The following is a 16,272-nucleotide window of genomic DNA, read 5'->3' on the forward strand; positions in this document are numbered from 1 at the left end:
AAGGAACAAAAGGAATATTATGCAGAAAGAGAAGAAAGAAAAAGGTAGGAATACTGTTAGACTCAGGTTTTTGCTTAATTGAAGTCCGAAATAACCATCAACATTTTCATGGACGTGGGATCTGCCTTTCCTCCACACTACACTAAAATCCAATTTTTCTCCTTTATATCATGCTAAAACCTTAACAACTAAAAACAAAGAAGTACATTAAACAGTAATGCCAATTTCCTCCCAATTTGTAGCATGATATACAGCAAAATGAGTCTGTTTACACCTGCTAACCTTCTGAGAGCATGACTACAAACTGGAGTTTTAGACTGTAAAAAGAACAAAGTTTTAGAATATTCTGAAATATTTAGAATATTCTGAAATACTCCTAATAGACTCCACAGTTTCAATTCTATTATAAGTATTCATTTAGAAAATAAGCTGAATTTTTAGTAACTGTTTCTCAACTTAGATACACATCTAACTACACTGAGTGAAGCCAGTTGCTTTCATGTTCAAATAATTCAATGTCAACTGAGCATGCATGGAAAATAGGGACAAAGTTCATCTTGCATGTTTGACTCACAAACAGCAAGGAAAGAGCGAAGTGGCTCACCTGTGAAAAGTACCAGCCGTAGAGTGGAAGCCATTTTAAGCCATCCTTCAGGACATAGCGGACGTGCCCGAGCGCGTTCTGCCTGATCGCCAGCATGTCCGCAATAATCCAGTCAACTGCAACGACAAAATCCCAAAGCAATCAGCTAAATTACCTCCTAATTGCCACTGATGAAACAAAAAGTACATGTTGTATGTATAAATGTCATTAAAGGTTTCTGAACTAGAAGTTCTTGCTTGTTAGGACAAGCCTGGAAAGAGACACAGTAAACAGACAAGCAGATTTTAAAAATCTATAAAAGTGTTAAGCAAAAGAAATACAAACCTGTACACTGATGATTTGATAAATATATTACATTTTCTTTATTTTTTGGCAAATCCCCGTAGATAATTACCTAAAAAAAATTAAAAAATATGCAGTATTACTTTATAATTTATTTGCATTGCATTAGGCAGTGATGAGATCCAATGCAGTAATAGGCTTTTTACTACAAAAACTGTCAGCAAGTTAGCATCAGTAACAGACAAACACCCTATCACTACATCATTACCCACCACACAGATAACTGTCTTATCAACAAAGCTATAAATATCAATTAAGGATGGCTTAAGAAACTTATTCTGTTCTTGTGCCATAGCCCCAGAACTGGATCCATGGAATGCGACCTTCAGCCACAAGCTCCCTACGTGAATATAATTGAAGTTAATGAGGAATCACAGACATGTACAAAATAACCATTTAATTTACACATCTAATGAAAAAGACATGCTTTATCCAGACACCTGCTATCATTCAACCTAAAATGGTAAATTTTCCTGGATTACATCAAGAACAAAATCTCAACCATTTGCCATTATTTTAACCATCAAGAGTGAAAAAAAAAAGCATGAGGTTAAGGAGTGCCTTTAAATTAGTCTACGACTTCCAAGTAGCAGGTTTTTTAATGTTTTTCCTCTGCTACATTAAAGACACACTTCAACCTTGTAGTGTCTCACCCCTGAAAGGTACTGGTCTACTAGAGAAATAATCTTCTGAGAGCATGACTACAAAACAAGATTCTGATGCTAGAATCTTGGTCACCCTTTTAAAATGGGTTCATTCAATTAATTAATTTCTCATTTTATATTTGAAAATAATTTAAATTCTGAAATGAAGAACCAATTCACAAATTCAATTACCTTTAATAAACATTTTCATTACTTAATGAAGCATAGTTTTTCTCACCAGTAGATTCTAGGTAGGCTTTCACCCTTGTTCTGCCAGTGGACATACTCCTTGTCTCTAGAAGTTGGTTGTGTCAGACATACATGCTACTTTGAAATTATTCCATTTACCAAAAAAGCGAAGTGCTATATGGAAGGTTTACCCACTTATTTTTATCACTTCCCTAGTCTGGGCACTAACATTGATCTCTTAAATGGTATAGTTTAGTATGCCAAGTCTCATATTGATCCTTACAGGAGGTCTCTACCAGTATCTCTGGAAACTGTGCATCTCTCGGGTAACCTGTGATACTGCACGGCTAATGTCTCATATTGTTAACTCTAGGCAAAAGCCCCACAAAACCACTATATGTTTCACATTCCTGCTGTTTCTTCTTTGAAAATACAACCACACTGTTGATCAAGTTATGTTTTGAAGGCCAAAATCAGATATTGGCAAACTGCGATACTCAGTTAATATGTGAACAAGAGATCATTCAACATAGAGTAAAAGAGGATGTAACTTGAGATATTTTTTTCCAAAAATGAAAAAGGCATGCACAATAAATTCTAACTGAACAATAGCTGTAACAAGTCAGTTGACAAGTATATTCTGAACAGTATCTGAGAAATTTGAACAAGATTCTGCTATAGGAGTAGCCTTCTCATTGAAGTACCAGAATTCATAACCTTACTGCTGACACTAGGTATCACTCACAGTTTAGAGCAAGGTAGCAGTCTAATTTGTGCAGTTCAGGTGCACAAATTCCCCTGAAATAAATCTTCCTACTCTCACTTATAGAGTTAAATCTTCATTTTACAAGTGTACGCTTTCCTAGGACTGTTATGCACAATATCCATAAATTCTGTTTTCTTTAATTTCAAGTTAAGACTCCACTATGCAGTTTCTGGCAAAGAGAATTTTAGAGTAAGAGAGAAGGCCCAATACAACAAATCATTAAACCAGAAGGTCTTGAATGTTATGTGAGCTTTTCTAAAATGCAGAGAAAAAATAAGAACAAGAGTAAAACAAAACTTGCCCTTAACCCCAAGAGCTGCCCCACACAAGAAAAAGGGTTTGAAATACACTTTTTTTATAACTTTTTTTATAACACTTTTTTATAACTTCAACTTGTAAATATTTCCATTTTAATGTACCAAGTCAAAATCTCAGTGCAATCAGACCCACAATTTAAAGCACTAGCTTTGGACTATTGCATGGGTAAAAACAAATATAAAGGATCATTCCCATAAAAAATATATATTTGCTGGTGCCTGCCAAATATAACAGTTAATCTGCGTAATTTTTTATTTCAGTAAGATTGGATCTAGTTCACTTTTTAACCTCAGAGGAACACCCACTCACTGTTCCTGTAAACAACTTCTATGCACAACATTATGGCTTACCCTAAAGGTTAGATGTGTTTACACATAATGGACTAAAATCTTTTACTCATGATAAAACACACAGCCAAACTGTTGTACAGAACTAAAAAAGGAAAAAAAAAGTCCTATTTATATTAGTTCTCATTAAACACACGAAAACTGGATGTTTCATTTCAAAGCAAAGCTAAGAATGAGAAAATCTGAAAGCTCTATGTTGCTTGCTCAGATGGCTCAGCCTAAGAGGATGCACCAGCTTTATCTGCAGCATCATCCACTTCGGCACCGCCCATCTCACAGATCTCCAGGGAAGGCTTACACAGTTCATCAAAGGCCAGCAAACAGCCATTCACCTTAGACACTCTCAGTTAAAGAACTGAGAAACAAACTTACAACTGTTACTACCAGTAGCTAAGAATGGCAGCTTCCAGCCTGCAGTCCCAGGAGACACCTACTCTGTGAGCACCCACACAACTCTCCTTCTGAGACCATAGCATTTTTGCTTTATGAAAATATTCACCATACACAACAGAATGGTAACAGTTAAGAGCTTTGAATCCTGCAGAATGTCCTTTACCCTTTGAGATGGTGTCTGAGGAATTAACCTGCCTGTGTATAAGCAGAATAATCTACTCAGGACAAGACTCCAATTTCTGGCCCTCTGATGTGTTTAGGTAAACCAGAGTACCTAATGTATATTATAGATGCAGAAGGAAACAATACAGTACTCTTCTTCATGGCCTTCAGACAACCTTGGACTTCCTGCTGTTTTTCTTAGCTAACTTTGCAGAATTCCTTGCTGTAAAGGCTGTGCAGCCTCCTAACTCTTTCTCATTTTGCTGGTGCAGATGTTTGGGGGCCACAGTGAATTACAAAATTACAGGATATTCTGAGTTGGAAGGGACCCACAGGGATCCTCGAGTCCACCTCTTTAGTGAATGTCCATATGGGGATCAAACCCATACCTTGGTGCCTCTAGCACTGTGCTCTAAGGCAGCACTTGAGCGATTCACCTGGGACAGCAGGGCAGAAAAAGGAGTCCACAGTGCCCACCTTTATTCAAGCCCCTTTGGATGTAACCTGAAGACATCAGCGTGGCTTAAAGACTCCCAGCCCTCCTCAGAAGAGCAGTGCTGCTCCCAGGATGCACACAGCATCGGCAGGGCTGGTCTTGCCCCTGCAGCCAGTGCCAGGGAAACAGCACAGGACAGGCAGGACATGCTTGGGAGGCAATTTGAATTTCAGTATAGTGTTACACATATTTCATGCATGGCTGTCCAGACACTACAGTATACATATAGTTTACCTATCTATCAGCTTAATGAACTGAAAAGTGCCCTGTCAGCCACAATGAAGCAAGCGAGGAACATGTTCATTTAGAATAGAATCTGCTGTTAAAAAAAAAAAGGCACAATGAAGTCAAGCAAAGAAAACAAGTCAATAGGGAGAGCAACACAGCAAGCCAAAGTAAGTAGAGACTTGAGGGAAAATGTTTAAAATGCAGATGTACAGTCTAACACCGCAAACATTACTTGTGTACACAACACTGAAATGTGTGCTTTTAGCCAGGTTTTGGTTGCTTAACAGTCCAGTTTGCAGTAATGAGTAATACCTTTAATGTTAATGTGGGCCTTTCACATCTGTTTACACAGCAGCACTGTCAAACTCAATACAGTGAGGTCTCAAATACGGGAAACTGGATGCTATTGGATCCCTTCTGTGGGAAGGCTGGTACCCAGCTTCCATGGATGCCACACACCAAGCTGTTCACAGGCTCAGCAGCCACAAGACACACCTCAGGGTGTCCTGTCCAGGTGAAGCTTTGATGAATTAGCAGGAAATGACAAGTAGTTCTGCTGGGAGAATGTACTGATTCAGTGATAGGCTGATCTAGGCATGCAAATGGGAGCTCCTGGGTGATCTGGTGACACCAGTTTCAGCTTCCCTACCAGACTGCTTTTTCCAGTGCAACATACTTAACTATGACTGTGCTAATTGTGGTAGCTCATGTAGCAACATGGAACAGTTCTGCGTGGCAGCCACACTTGAATAACTCATGCACACGTTTTCACTGAAACAAAGTGGACACTCCTAATTCAGAGTTAAGAATTTTATTTCTTGCTTATGAAATCTTGACATACTAAAGAAAATTAAATAGATAATTTAATCACATGTTAGCAGTATCAGCTCAGTAAACACTGCCATGGCAAAAATAACTGTAGGTAAAAGTAATCATACTATCAGAAGATCTGCTGGTCAACTGGTGATCACATCAAAGTCCTAGCAAAGAGATTAACTTAATATTGTAATTGGATGTGGCTCATAATGGGAGCAGTTAGAGGCTGATCTGCAAGCAGATCTTCTGATAGTGTGACTTCTGCTTCAGCAACATTAAGGCAATAGAACTGGTTATTGCTGGTAAAAACTTGGGCCAACTCATCTGGTGTCTATCAGTCCACCAGCACACTCAGTCTTGGTTCCTCAGACTTCGTAATCCTCCTCCCTTCCCTATTCAAAGATACCAGATGTGAATTAAAGAATGATGTCCCTATCTTTGCTGCTACTTCAACAAAACTTACGTTCACTGGAGTACTTCGTGAAAGCAGAGCACTGTGTTAAGGAAAAACATCAGCTTCAAGCACAGGCAAGAGAAACTGGGAAGAGGGATAAAAGCAGGATAACAGGGGAAGAATATTCCACCCCTCTTCTGGAGAACGAGTCAAGACATCAACACTTAAAAAGGACCACACAGACTTCCTACTCAGCTGTACTATCCTCACAAAATGCACCTCTCTCCACTTCACTATTTCTTCATGATTAATAATGGGGACTGTATGCTCTTCGGGCCAAGAGCATCTCTGTTAGCTGGGCACTATACAACACCTCTACTAAAATAAATAGTATCCTAAAACGTATTTCTCATCTGTTTCTTACAAACTCTGGATACAATTTTCTGGTGAAAGGGTGGAGCTTGCATGACAAACCACCAAACCAACTAGCACATACCCAGTGCAAGCTGACCTCTACAGCCCTGCTGCAGGCATCAAAAACCTGCCTCGTGTCTCAAGTCCTTTGAGCTCCCAGAGAAAGCGCCTCACACCATAGAATCTATTTACCCTGTTTGACTAGAAGCAGGCTCAAGACAGGACACAGATAGGGAATCTCTACTTGGGGCTGACACATTTCTTAAGTTTTCAGATGTCTTACTATAAGAATTTTAAATGCTTACATTTCTGCATGGAAGACAAAGGAGCACTTTTATTCACATTTAACAGATACAGGTTTCACTTGCCTACAGCATAAGAAATATGAATAGAACAGAAGAGGAAGGACTTAGATGTTATTAGTTGCATTTTTTCTAGATCTGAAAAAAAAAGTTTATAAATTTTCTAAAAAAACCTTTAGGATACATAGCTCTAAGGTAACGATCATACTATTGCTACATATCATAACCTCTTTAAGGACTATCTGCTCAACACAGAATTGCACAAGTCTGAAGTCTGCTGCTCAGACAGCTCTAGCAAGCTCAGCAGCAAGCCATAAAATCACAAAGCAATCCATTTTATTGAAGCAGAGTTCATTCAAACATTCTGCAGCTATGTATTTTGCTGGGGTTCAGTGGGAAAAAACCTTACTAAGAGATTAATCTCTGGACAATATTGAAAAGATTCCTATATGTAATGTAATTCAATTTTTAAAAAATACATTTGTGACTTGATTCAGTCAGAGAGCACAGAACTTTAGAAAATACACTTATTGTCCTTTAATTTCCTTTTTGTAGGAAAACTATAATAACAACCTATTTAGATGAAATAGAACTATATTATATATGAAGCCTGTACATTCTTATTTTCATACTAGTTTTTAGCCTTATGGTATAAATTGACAAACTTCTATGAGTGTTTGGTTATACTTCATTCCATGTACTAGATACATGAATAAAAGTCACTTTGTTCTGATGCTGACTGTAAAGTCTTTATAGATATGAGCTCAATTAAAGATAATTGTCCTCTGTACTCCTTAGCTCTCAGATGAATCCTTTACAAAATTTTCAAAAAGCATCTGTATATCTTAAATGTTCCAGTCTTGATAACAGTTCCAGTCTTGATAACGCCCCAAGATTTGTTATGATTTTAAGATTCTGACATCTAAAGTCTAAAAAAATCCTATTTTCAGTGCCCAAATAATTTACAGTTCTTTCTCCAAATTGCTTGCTTTTGATTACAGTGCAGTTCAATGGCACAAATCCACCGTTACAATCAGTGACCATCAGGGAAAAATCAAAATTAGAGTACCTAAATTTCATCATAAATCACCAGTACTGAAATTTTAAAAATAATAACTGCATATACTTCAGACATATCTGAAAGGTAATTATTTGCATGATGAGATTTCAACAGGAGTGTTTTTCTGAACATTTGGCATTTTGGCATTATATAAAACCTGAACATGTCTTCTAGTACAAGAGTGGAAGTAAGTATTGCACCTGTTTCAATAAGAGAAAGTCTCCTTTATAAGCTTTTTGCATCTCTGGAGACTTCTTCATGCACATTTCGGTAATTTCCTTAAAAGAAGGGCAAAAGCAACCCACATACATGTAGCCATTGTTTACTTTATTACCCTCTGTAGTGGAAAATATGTAACATCCATTTAAGCTCACTCTGGAAATACCCTTTGCCCACCACACAAGAGCAGGAAACCTTGTAGCAGTTTGCAGTGTTTCCTCCAGCCACAGCTCTTTGTAACAGGAACTTGGCTTTTAAATGCCTTGGATTCCACGGAGGAGTTGTTTGCATCTCTATTTGTAATATTGTTACAAGTGTTTGTAGCAAGTAGAGACTGAAAGCTGCTGGGAAGCTCTCAGCGAGTCGACATGAATGAGGATGATGATGAAACCTCTCTAGCCTCTGCTTGTGATTGTGAAATAGGATTTCTGAAAGCTTCTCCACACATCATCAGTAGATATTTAGAATTTAAGCACCCTGGACTTTCACAGGAAGGCAAAGGAATCACTACAGAGCATAAGAAGATGTAGGGAGGTATCTGCAACAATTTTGCCTCCAGAACTGGACACAATGAACTGATCAGCCTCAAAAATCGCCACATTAAAATCACTCTCATCTATCTGCTCACCAGCACAGTGTGTGAATGAGCCGGTTCACCTGCAGCTTGCTCAGAACTATGCACTCTTTGCTTACTCAAAAAAAACATGCAAGCCCCCAGATTCCCATGCAGCCCTATGAAATGGAACAAAGTAACTCTTCTAGTCAATCTGCTAGTTCGCCAGGTAAAATTATTTCAACTACCACAATCAGTTCAAAGCAATCCAAACTAGTATTTTTTTATATCTAGTCACGAACTAAAATACAAAATTTTACCAAATCATGTATAGTTTATTTCACATTTAAAAAAATCAAACTAGCATAAATGCTATTTCCTACTCTCACAGAAGATCTAGTTGTAACAGAGAAGATGACAAGTAGTATGTGACAGAAAAGAAATGAACAAAAGAAAATAATTTCCCTGGCTTTTTATACTAAATCCCTTCATAGGATTCAAACTGACAGAAAAGAGATTAAAGAGTATTTTTCCCCTGAGAAGATCTGCTTCCTCATAGCTGTAATGTCAAAATCCCTGACATCTGAGCCAACTTTACCTAACACAACTAAAACTGAAAAAAGAATACCCCACCTGCAAGCCTACGGCAAAAAGTTTGAAAGAAGTGCACACAAATGTTTAACAATGAACAGAATCTTCTGTTAGCAAGAACAGTGTCTGATGGTAGAGTACCAGGAGAAAAACCATCTAAATTAACAATCATCCTTACATAAAGTACCTGGACATATTATGTAAGCAGTAGAAAAGGGCATGGAAGAGCACTGTAAAACTCCACAGCCCAGCATCTACCAGAACAGAGTTAAACACAAAAAGAGTATAGTGTACAAAACCAATGCTGGCTAAAAAAGTAGAAATAAATATCACCCTTATTTTTAAATGTAACAAATTATGTTAAGTCAGGACAAATTGTAATGAAAAATCCACATACCAAAAATCTTAAGATATTTTTAAAAAGTATATTTAAATAGAAAATTTTGAAACCAAACCATAAGATTGCAAAACTTACTGGTCAAATACTTGGAATCTGAATTTGTAAGAGCATTCAAACTTGCCCCTGGACTCCTTAGCTTTTCCTACCTCACACATACTTTCCAATATTTTCATAAGTACATGCAGCTAACTTAAAATGTAAACACCTATTTTTTAAGTTGTGGACTGAGACAGATAAGGCTGATATAAAATTCAGATTCAGTTGTGACTTGCCATTTATGAAACATATGCTAGGCAAATCTCCACACAAAGCTACTAGTTTATGAACCCAAACAGCAGTTTCAGTTCAGGTAGCTGATACTTGATCTCTAAAAATGCTAACTAGACCTCAGTTTTTATTTGTTTTATTTTTCATATATCAGGCAGTAAGTGGAGGATGATCAGGACCAGCACTGAATGCAGAACCTCTCCATACTAAATTCTTTCCAGATTGCCCCAAAGCCAGATCTGCAACAGACTGGAACTCTCGATGGTATCTTGTTGAACAAGAGTCCTGAAGGACACCACTTTCACCTTCAGATCTATAGTCAAAGGCACGGGATAAAAATGAAGATATATGCAAATATTTGCTTTGCAATATCTAAAACAGAAAGAGCACAAAGTTAACACACCTAATCTATTTTTGCTACCTCATACCACAGTTGAACGTAAGAGTCTAAAATTAGGCATGCATCTCAATTTGAAAGCTGCATCCCTCAGGCTTAGCAGGTATCACTTAATTTTTTGTTCTAATAACACAGAGAACTTAGCTGTGTACTACAAAAGACATATATGCCTGGAGACTGCTGTACACTTAAATCTCTAATGAAATGAAGCAGGGTAAACCTTCTCAACAGAGCCAGAAAAATTTCATCACAGCAGAAAAATTTCACTGGGCTTCTTTCAAAAGTTTATCACACAAACATGATATGCTTCCCTACCTTCTCCTAGTTTCTTCCCAGTCTTTGCATTGCACAAGTCCCCACATTTCTATCACTTCCCCAAGACCTTTACTGCATTATTTCCACCATTGCAATTAAGTTACAAGCGTGATTATTTTAACCTGTCAGCACACCTCACAAGAGCTAACACTGTTTCACAAAGCAGCAATGTAACCAGGTACTAACTGGGGTTACTGTCACAAGCTCGAGCCCTCAGAGGCTGTTCAGCTCCAACCTGAGCTTAGAGGTTTGCCTTGATGGCAGCTCTGCACATTCCTGCTCAGCTCCCACACCGTTCCAGAGTCCTCCCACTCCTGAGCTGCCACACAGGCAGGAGAGCTCAGGAAACTCAAGAGCAGGCTCATATACCCAGGCTCATGCCAAAATGCAACCGCCAGCACTTTCCTTCCAAACACAACTGAAGAAGGGTGAAAAGTTCTGTTTCCTTTGGACTTTCTGGTTATGTCATTTACCTGGGAAATGGGTCCTCATCTAAAGAGAAGCCAAACCCTGTCACTCACATCTACCGACAGGAAGCAGTCAGAAACCAAACCTTCACCCTGCTATGATGAAGCCTGGTTGTGATGCCTCCCCCAGTGCAGAAAGGGAAGAATCAGGTTCCTAAGAAAAGGCAAACTACCCCACCAACAGCAACCAAAGCACCTCCTTGTATGCTGCAACTCGGCTGTCAAACTTGCACTTCCTCTTGCCTTCCCACTTCCACCTTGGGCCCTCAAGAATTACCTGTTGGACAGCTGAACAGCTTCAAAAGGAAAAGCAAGAAGTAAAGATTATCTTGCCTGGGAAGGTTGCTGTCCTGGGAACAGAGATGGGCACAGACACTCACTTGCACTGCAAACTGGTCAACAGCTTCAAGACTAAACATGCATCCCAATCTCACACACCAAGCTCTCTTCACACATTTCCTAGGAAGCCAAGACATGAAAAATATCCCAGGCTCTACTCCACTGGAAAGCATTGTCAAGAGTTCTGCAGTACATTTGCTCCACAAAGTTTTAGTTTGCTCTAAACCTAAGTAGTTTTCAACCCTATTGAAACACAGCAAATCCAAGCTTCAATATCAATCCAGGAAGCACTTCACACTGTTAAACAAGCATCTCTTGTATTTTATAAAATAATTGTTTAGCTCTACTGAACAACACTAAGGTATTATCTGATTCTTACAGCCTTCCCAGAGCCCTGTAAAAACAACGAAAACCAGAATTTCATTATCTCTTTAAAAACACCGCTTCCAAAAACTTCTATTAATCAGGAAGTGGGGGCAGGGAACACAGCTGACACAAGTACTGAACAAAATCCTTGAGCATTAATTCAATTATGGATTTCATTCAATTGTCAAAACCTTTCAGATGAAAATGATCCTTCAGGAAGCAGTCTGAGTGATGATTTCTTTATTATTTCTTCACCAGCATTCAGTACAAAATATCAAACACAATTACAACAAAAAAAGTTGAAGAACATTTAGTCCTCATCTGATCTGAAACATGTTCACAAACACAATAGGCATTAATAGGCATTAATTTCATTACCCTGACAGCAACTGGGATAAGATGCTCAGGGTCAGAGAGAGATGAGAGCATTCATCATATTGAATTACCAGTCCTTTCAGCCTTTCAACCATTCTAATCACACACATATTTGCAGCCATCCTGGTTTTCACATTCTATGGCAAGACTCAACTGTTTATAGCCTGTTTGAAATGGAAGAGACCAGACTTCCCTGACACAGTAAAGAGAAAAGTAGTAACACAACCACAGTTCATCAGCTACCTGATGATTCAGAAACCTGGGGCCAAACCAACTATTAGCACCCACAGATGGAAGTCCTTCAAAGTGCATGAATTGTACCTGCTTGTACCAGGAACTGCTCTAACCTATCACTGATAAAATTAACATCCTTTGCTCTCTGAGACTCTCTTAACACAGAATCCTTTTCACTTTATACAATATTACTCCTAGAAAACAGTACTGTAGGGCACCTGCATCTTACGGCAGGACAGGTGAGAAGTAACACAGGGCCAAAGCAGGGACGTGCTCTCTGTGCCCCTTTCCAATACCACTTCTACACATTTCATTACTCTGAGTATATAATCCCAGAGATTGGTGAGGAGCACTGTCACAATGCCACAGATTAATTAATTAAAAATATTTACAGCTGCTTAATAGAATTCATGGATGCTCGCTAAACTGCAATTGCACTGACAAATTTACACAGCGTTATAGGGTTTCACTTTATATTCACACTGGCTTTGTCAAGTTTACCTCACAGCACTGGGATGTTGCTGTTGCTTTCTGTACTCTCAGTACTGGTTCTTCAGTCTTCTACTGCCAACTCTTGCATGACAGTCAGCAAAAAGGACTATTTTTGGCAATTCGTTAATGAATTCTAATATTATTGGAAAACCTAAACTGATGCCAAGGAAGCTTGAGTTCTCTCAGGCTTTGTAAAACAAAATTGTTTCAATGGAAGAAAAGAGTCTGACCAAAATTTAAAAAGAGAAAGTATTTACAACTAAATACTTTTTTACTTACCAAGTAAAAAACTTTTACAGTCCCTTCATAAGCCACTCTCTAGGACCTAGAGCTCACAGCAATTATAGCTCTGGAATTATTTTATATCTCAAGCCAAATACTTAAGAGAAAGAGAAAGACTAGTATTTCAAGATTTTCTATTATGCAGATCAGGTTATCACCTTACTTAGTTACATTTCAAAACAGAAGAGCTTGCTATAAAGATAAAAAGCCTTCCTAGCATGAACTACAGTTTTTGTTTTTAAAGAATTGGCTAAGAACATCCAAGTCAAGAACAAAGAAAAGAAGAAAAATACACTTGTGCATGCAGCTGTGAGACAGATTTAGAAACTTAATTGATTAACAGCAAATGATAGAGAGAAACATCACCTTTTGACAAATAAATAAATAGAAAAAATATCACAATAGACTAGTATTTGAATCAAAAATACAGTCATCCATGTTTATGATCGTAACCAACTCTACCCTAATTAATACCAACTCACATTATTGGGAATTTTGGAAAATTATTTTAAGATCAGACACTTCAAATATCCACAACTGGTTTAGCATGTCCTTGTATTGAAAAACCACAAATACCTTAAGTGTAAAACCAAAGAATGCTAAACAGTACATAAGATTAAAGGCATTTTAAATACAGTAAGACAGCAACAGTGTTAACAAAAAGTCACTTAAGCATCTGTAGAATCCTAACAACTTGAGTGAGACTACAAGTTCCAGTATTCTGATGGATGAGCTTGTCTCCTATTTATTCAGGTACAAAAATAAACATCCCAACACTCTTCAATCGATTGAATAAATTAATAGATTTGAAAGAGATGCAGAATTTCTCCCTCCCATGGATCTTATGGTGCCTTAGTGCTGGTAGAGCCCTACAGCTGCCTTTATGAAGCTACTATTTTTGCTAGTTTACTGGAATTAAGTTTAATGATGCCATACTTCTGCATCTAATTACATGCCTGAAGACAGCCCATCCACAGTAGGTCTCAGGTTACCATCCCAATCTCACACACTCAGGCACATGGTTAACTTTCCACTGTGAGTTTCAAGTTAAAACACGTGCAGCGTTCACTAAAGTCGGTCTAAAAGGACACCCTGTTTCTCTCCCTTAAACAAGTGGGGACTATCTTCCAGTTAAATGACACATGGATTTTAAAGGTTATAGCTCTTACCTCTCTACACATGTATTGTATTTTCCAAGCTTTTATTTACCTTCCAGTCGTGGTTACTATTTTATTTATCCTATGACACATGCCTCCTCCTCCACAGTTTCTTATCATTATTTGTTGCTTACTGTGACAAAGCATCTCTATTTCAATATTCTCCAAATTGATGTCCTGTTAGTGGCCTGTAATTGATCATCACCATTTTTCTGTTTGTATGAAGTTTATCAGTCCAATAAAACAGAGGCCAACAGATGACGGCCGCCTTGCTGTTTCTTTAGGTTAGCATTTTCCTTTCTTTAATATCACAGGCATTTTTTGGATAATAGTTCCTTTTAAAAATTCTAAGCATTTGGTACTGTCTGCACTACAGTTGTAAGCAGCTTGAGTAGATTTTCCATTACAGTTTATACACTGATTTTTGGCTCTCATTCTTAGAATAGGTCAAGTTAAACTTCTATACTACTACTTTCAGCACTTAATGACCAAAGTGTGTTACTACACATTAAAGTATCTGCACTAGACACTATGTAAAAGAGAAGGCAGCTAAAACTGTAAATACCTGTTAACTACTGCTCCTTCCTTTTTGTTTTGGCTTTTTTTTTTTTTTTAGCATATCAAACACAACACAAGTTAGCTTATTTGGACAAGAGGTAAGGCGAAGATACATAAATTACAATCTGAAACAAAAACTACCACCAAAAGAAGATCTTGCTAAATTTTGTATCCGCTCTATTTATTCTGATGTCAAACTGCAACTCTTGTATCTTTAGCTGGCTTAGAGGGTTTCCCAAGAGTCAGTATGAAAGCAAGGCCTACAACTGCACTCAAGAGAGGAAACTAGGGGAGATCCAGCCTGATTCTGAAAGAAATGCTCCATTACAGAGTGGAAAAAGGCCTTAGCCATGAATATGAGAAGTCCTTATTTGTACGAGCTCTGTCACCTGTCAACATATATTGCTTTTCCTTGCTCTCAAGCACCTAAAGCTGACACTATCCTCAAACAGCCTTCTGTATATTAAAAAAATTTTGAAGGTCATGTTTAGACACAGGAAGCACCTGTCATTTATTATTTTTTACATGTAGAATTAAAAGTCTCCTTGCCTACTTTCTAAATTACAGACAAACACAAACCTCTCAAACACTGAACACTTTGTGAGGTATTATCATCTGAATGCAAATATCCCTCTGATCATACAAGAGAGGCCTCCAATTTCAACTTATTAACCTGAAACTTAGATTCTGAATAATCACAATCCACGACTGATCCAAAATTTAAGGGCCAAAGAGTGACATGAGGCAGACTGCACGAAAACTAAAAATCTGTACTAACGGAGAGATAAAGTAATCTATTTATTAAAACCTCGTACGTGTATAATGTACAATTATAGCTGATGACAGCTTTCTCATCTCCTGCCAATTTAACGCTACAGATGTGCAGCACAGGCCACAGGGGTTCAAAGTGTGCAAAGGCGGCTGCCATTCAAGTGCTGATAGAGCACGACCGGTGTCGCATCTCTTCCGTTTCCCGACCTGCAAAACGAACACAACACCAACACTCCGTGAAAAGCATCACCAGAGGAGCAGCGGCGGCTGCGGAACGAGGCGGACGCTCTGCGGTGCCGGTGCCGGGCCCAGGCCACGGCCGCACCTGCCCGCGGGCCCCACGGCGGCCGGCCCGAGGGACGAGCCCAGAGCCGGCACCACGGCCGGAGCCCCCCTGCCCTGCCCGGCCCGGCTCACCTGCACGCCCGTGTAGTTCTCGAAGAAGAAGAGAACCATGCTCTGGTAGATGGTGTACAGCCGGTCATCCACCTCGCGGTAGAAGCGGGCGGGCAGCACGGCGGAGAGCAAGCGCCAGGCGCCCCAGGCCAGCATGTAGGTGGGCGCCGTGCCCATCATGACGGCGGCGGGCAGCACGTAGCGCATGGAGTAGGTGTGCAGCACCAGCGACAGCAGCATCTTCCCGCTGCCCCCGGCCTCACCGGGACACCCACATGGGCGGCGCGCTCACACACAGCCCCGCAGCCCCGCCGCCCGCATCGCCCGCCGCGCCGGGCACACCCGCCAGGCGCCCGCGAAGCAGCAGCGGCGGCGGCGACCGCGGCCGGGAGGGACGGGGAGAGAGCGCGGCGCGAGGGGCACCGGCTCACGGCTCCCGCAGCACCGCTGCCGCCACCATCTTGCCCGGCGGAGGCGGAGCCGCGCCGCAGGAAGGCGGCCCCGGGCCCGGCGCTTCCGGGCGGGCGGGAGGGGCCGCGCTGGCGCCGGGCCGGGCCCGGGCCGGGCCCCACGAGCAGCCCCCGGTCTGGGGCACCGGCTCTGGGGCACCGGCTCTGA

At 39.9% G+C, this 16,272-nt stretch overlaps 1 protein-coding gene across 1 annotated transcript in view; it reads right to left on the minus strand.

Annotated features, from left to right (window-relative positions):
• The window catches only part of AGPAT5 (1-acylglycerol-3-phosphate O-acyltransferase 5), a 53,639-nt gene extending 37,599 nt beyond the window's left edge, over positions 1 to 16,040 (minus strand). Inside the window, exons 1-3 of the mRNA XM_064707605.1 lie at positions 15,676 to 16,040; positions 929 to 998; positions 605 to 720 (exon numbers count right to left, since the gene is read on the minus strand). Of these exons, the coding sequence (XP_064563675.1) occupies positions 605 to 720; positions 929 to 998; positions 15,676 to 15,894 (405 nt within the window). The 5' untranslated portion in view covers positions 15,895 to 16,040. The remainder of the gene's footprint in view (positions 1 to 604; positions 721 to 928; positions 999 to 15,675) is intronic.
• Between the last annotated feature and the right edge of the window lie 232 nt (positions 16,041 to 16,272).

The sequence above is a fragment of the Zonotrichia leucophrys genome, chromosome 3, assembly GCF_028769735.1.
Source record: "Zonotrichia leucophrys gambelii isolate GWCS_2022_RI chromosome 3, RI_Zleu_2.0, whole genome shotgun sequence".
In the NCBI taxonomy this organism is placed as follows: Eukaryota; Metazoa; Chordata; class Aves; order Passeriformes; family Passerellidae; genus Zonotrichia; species Zonotrichia leucophrys.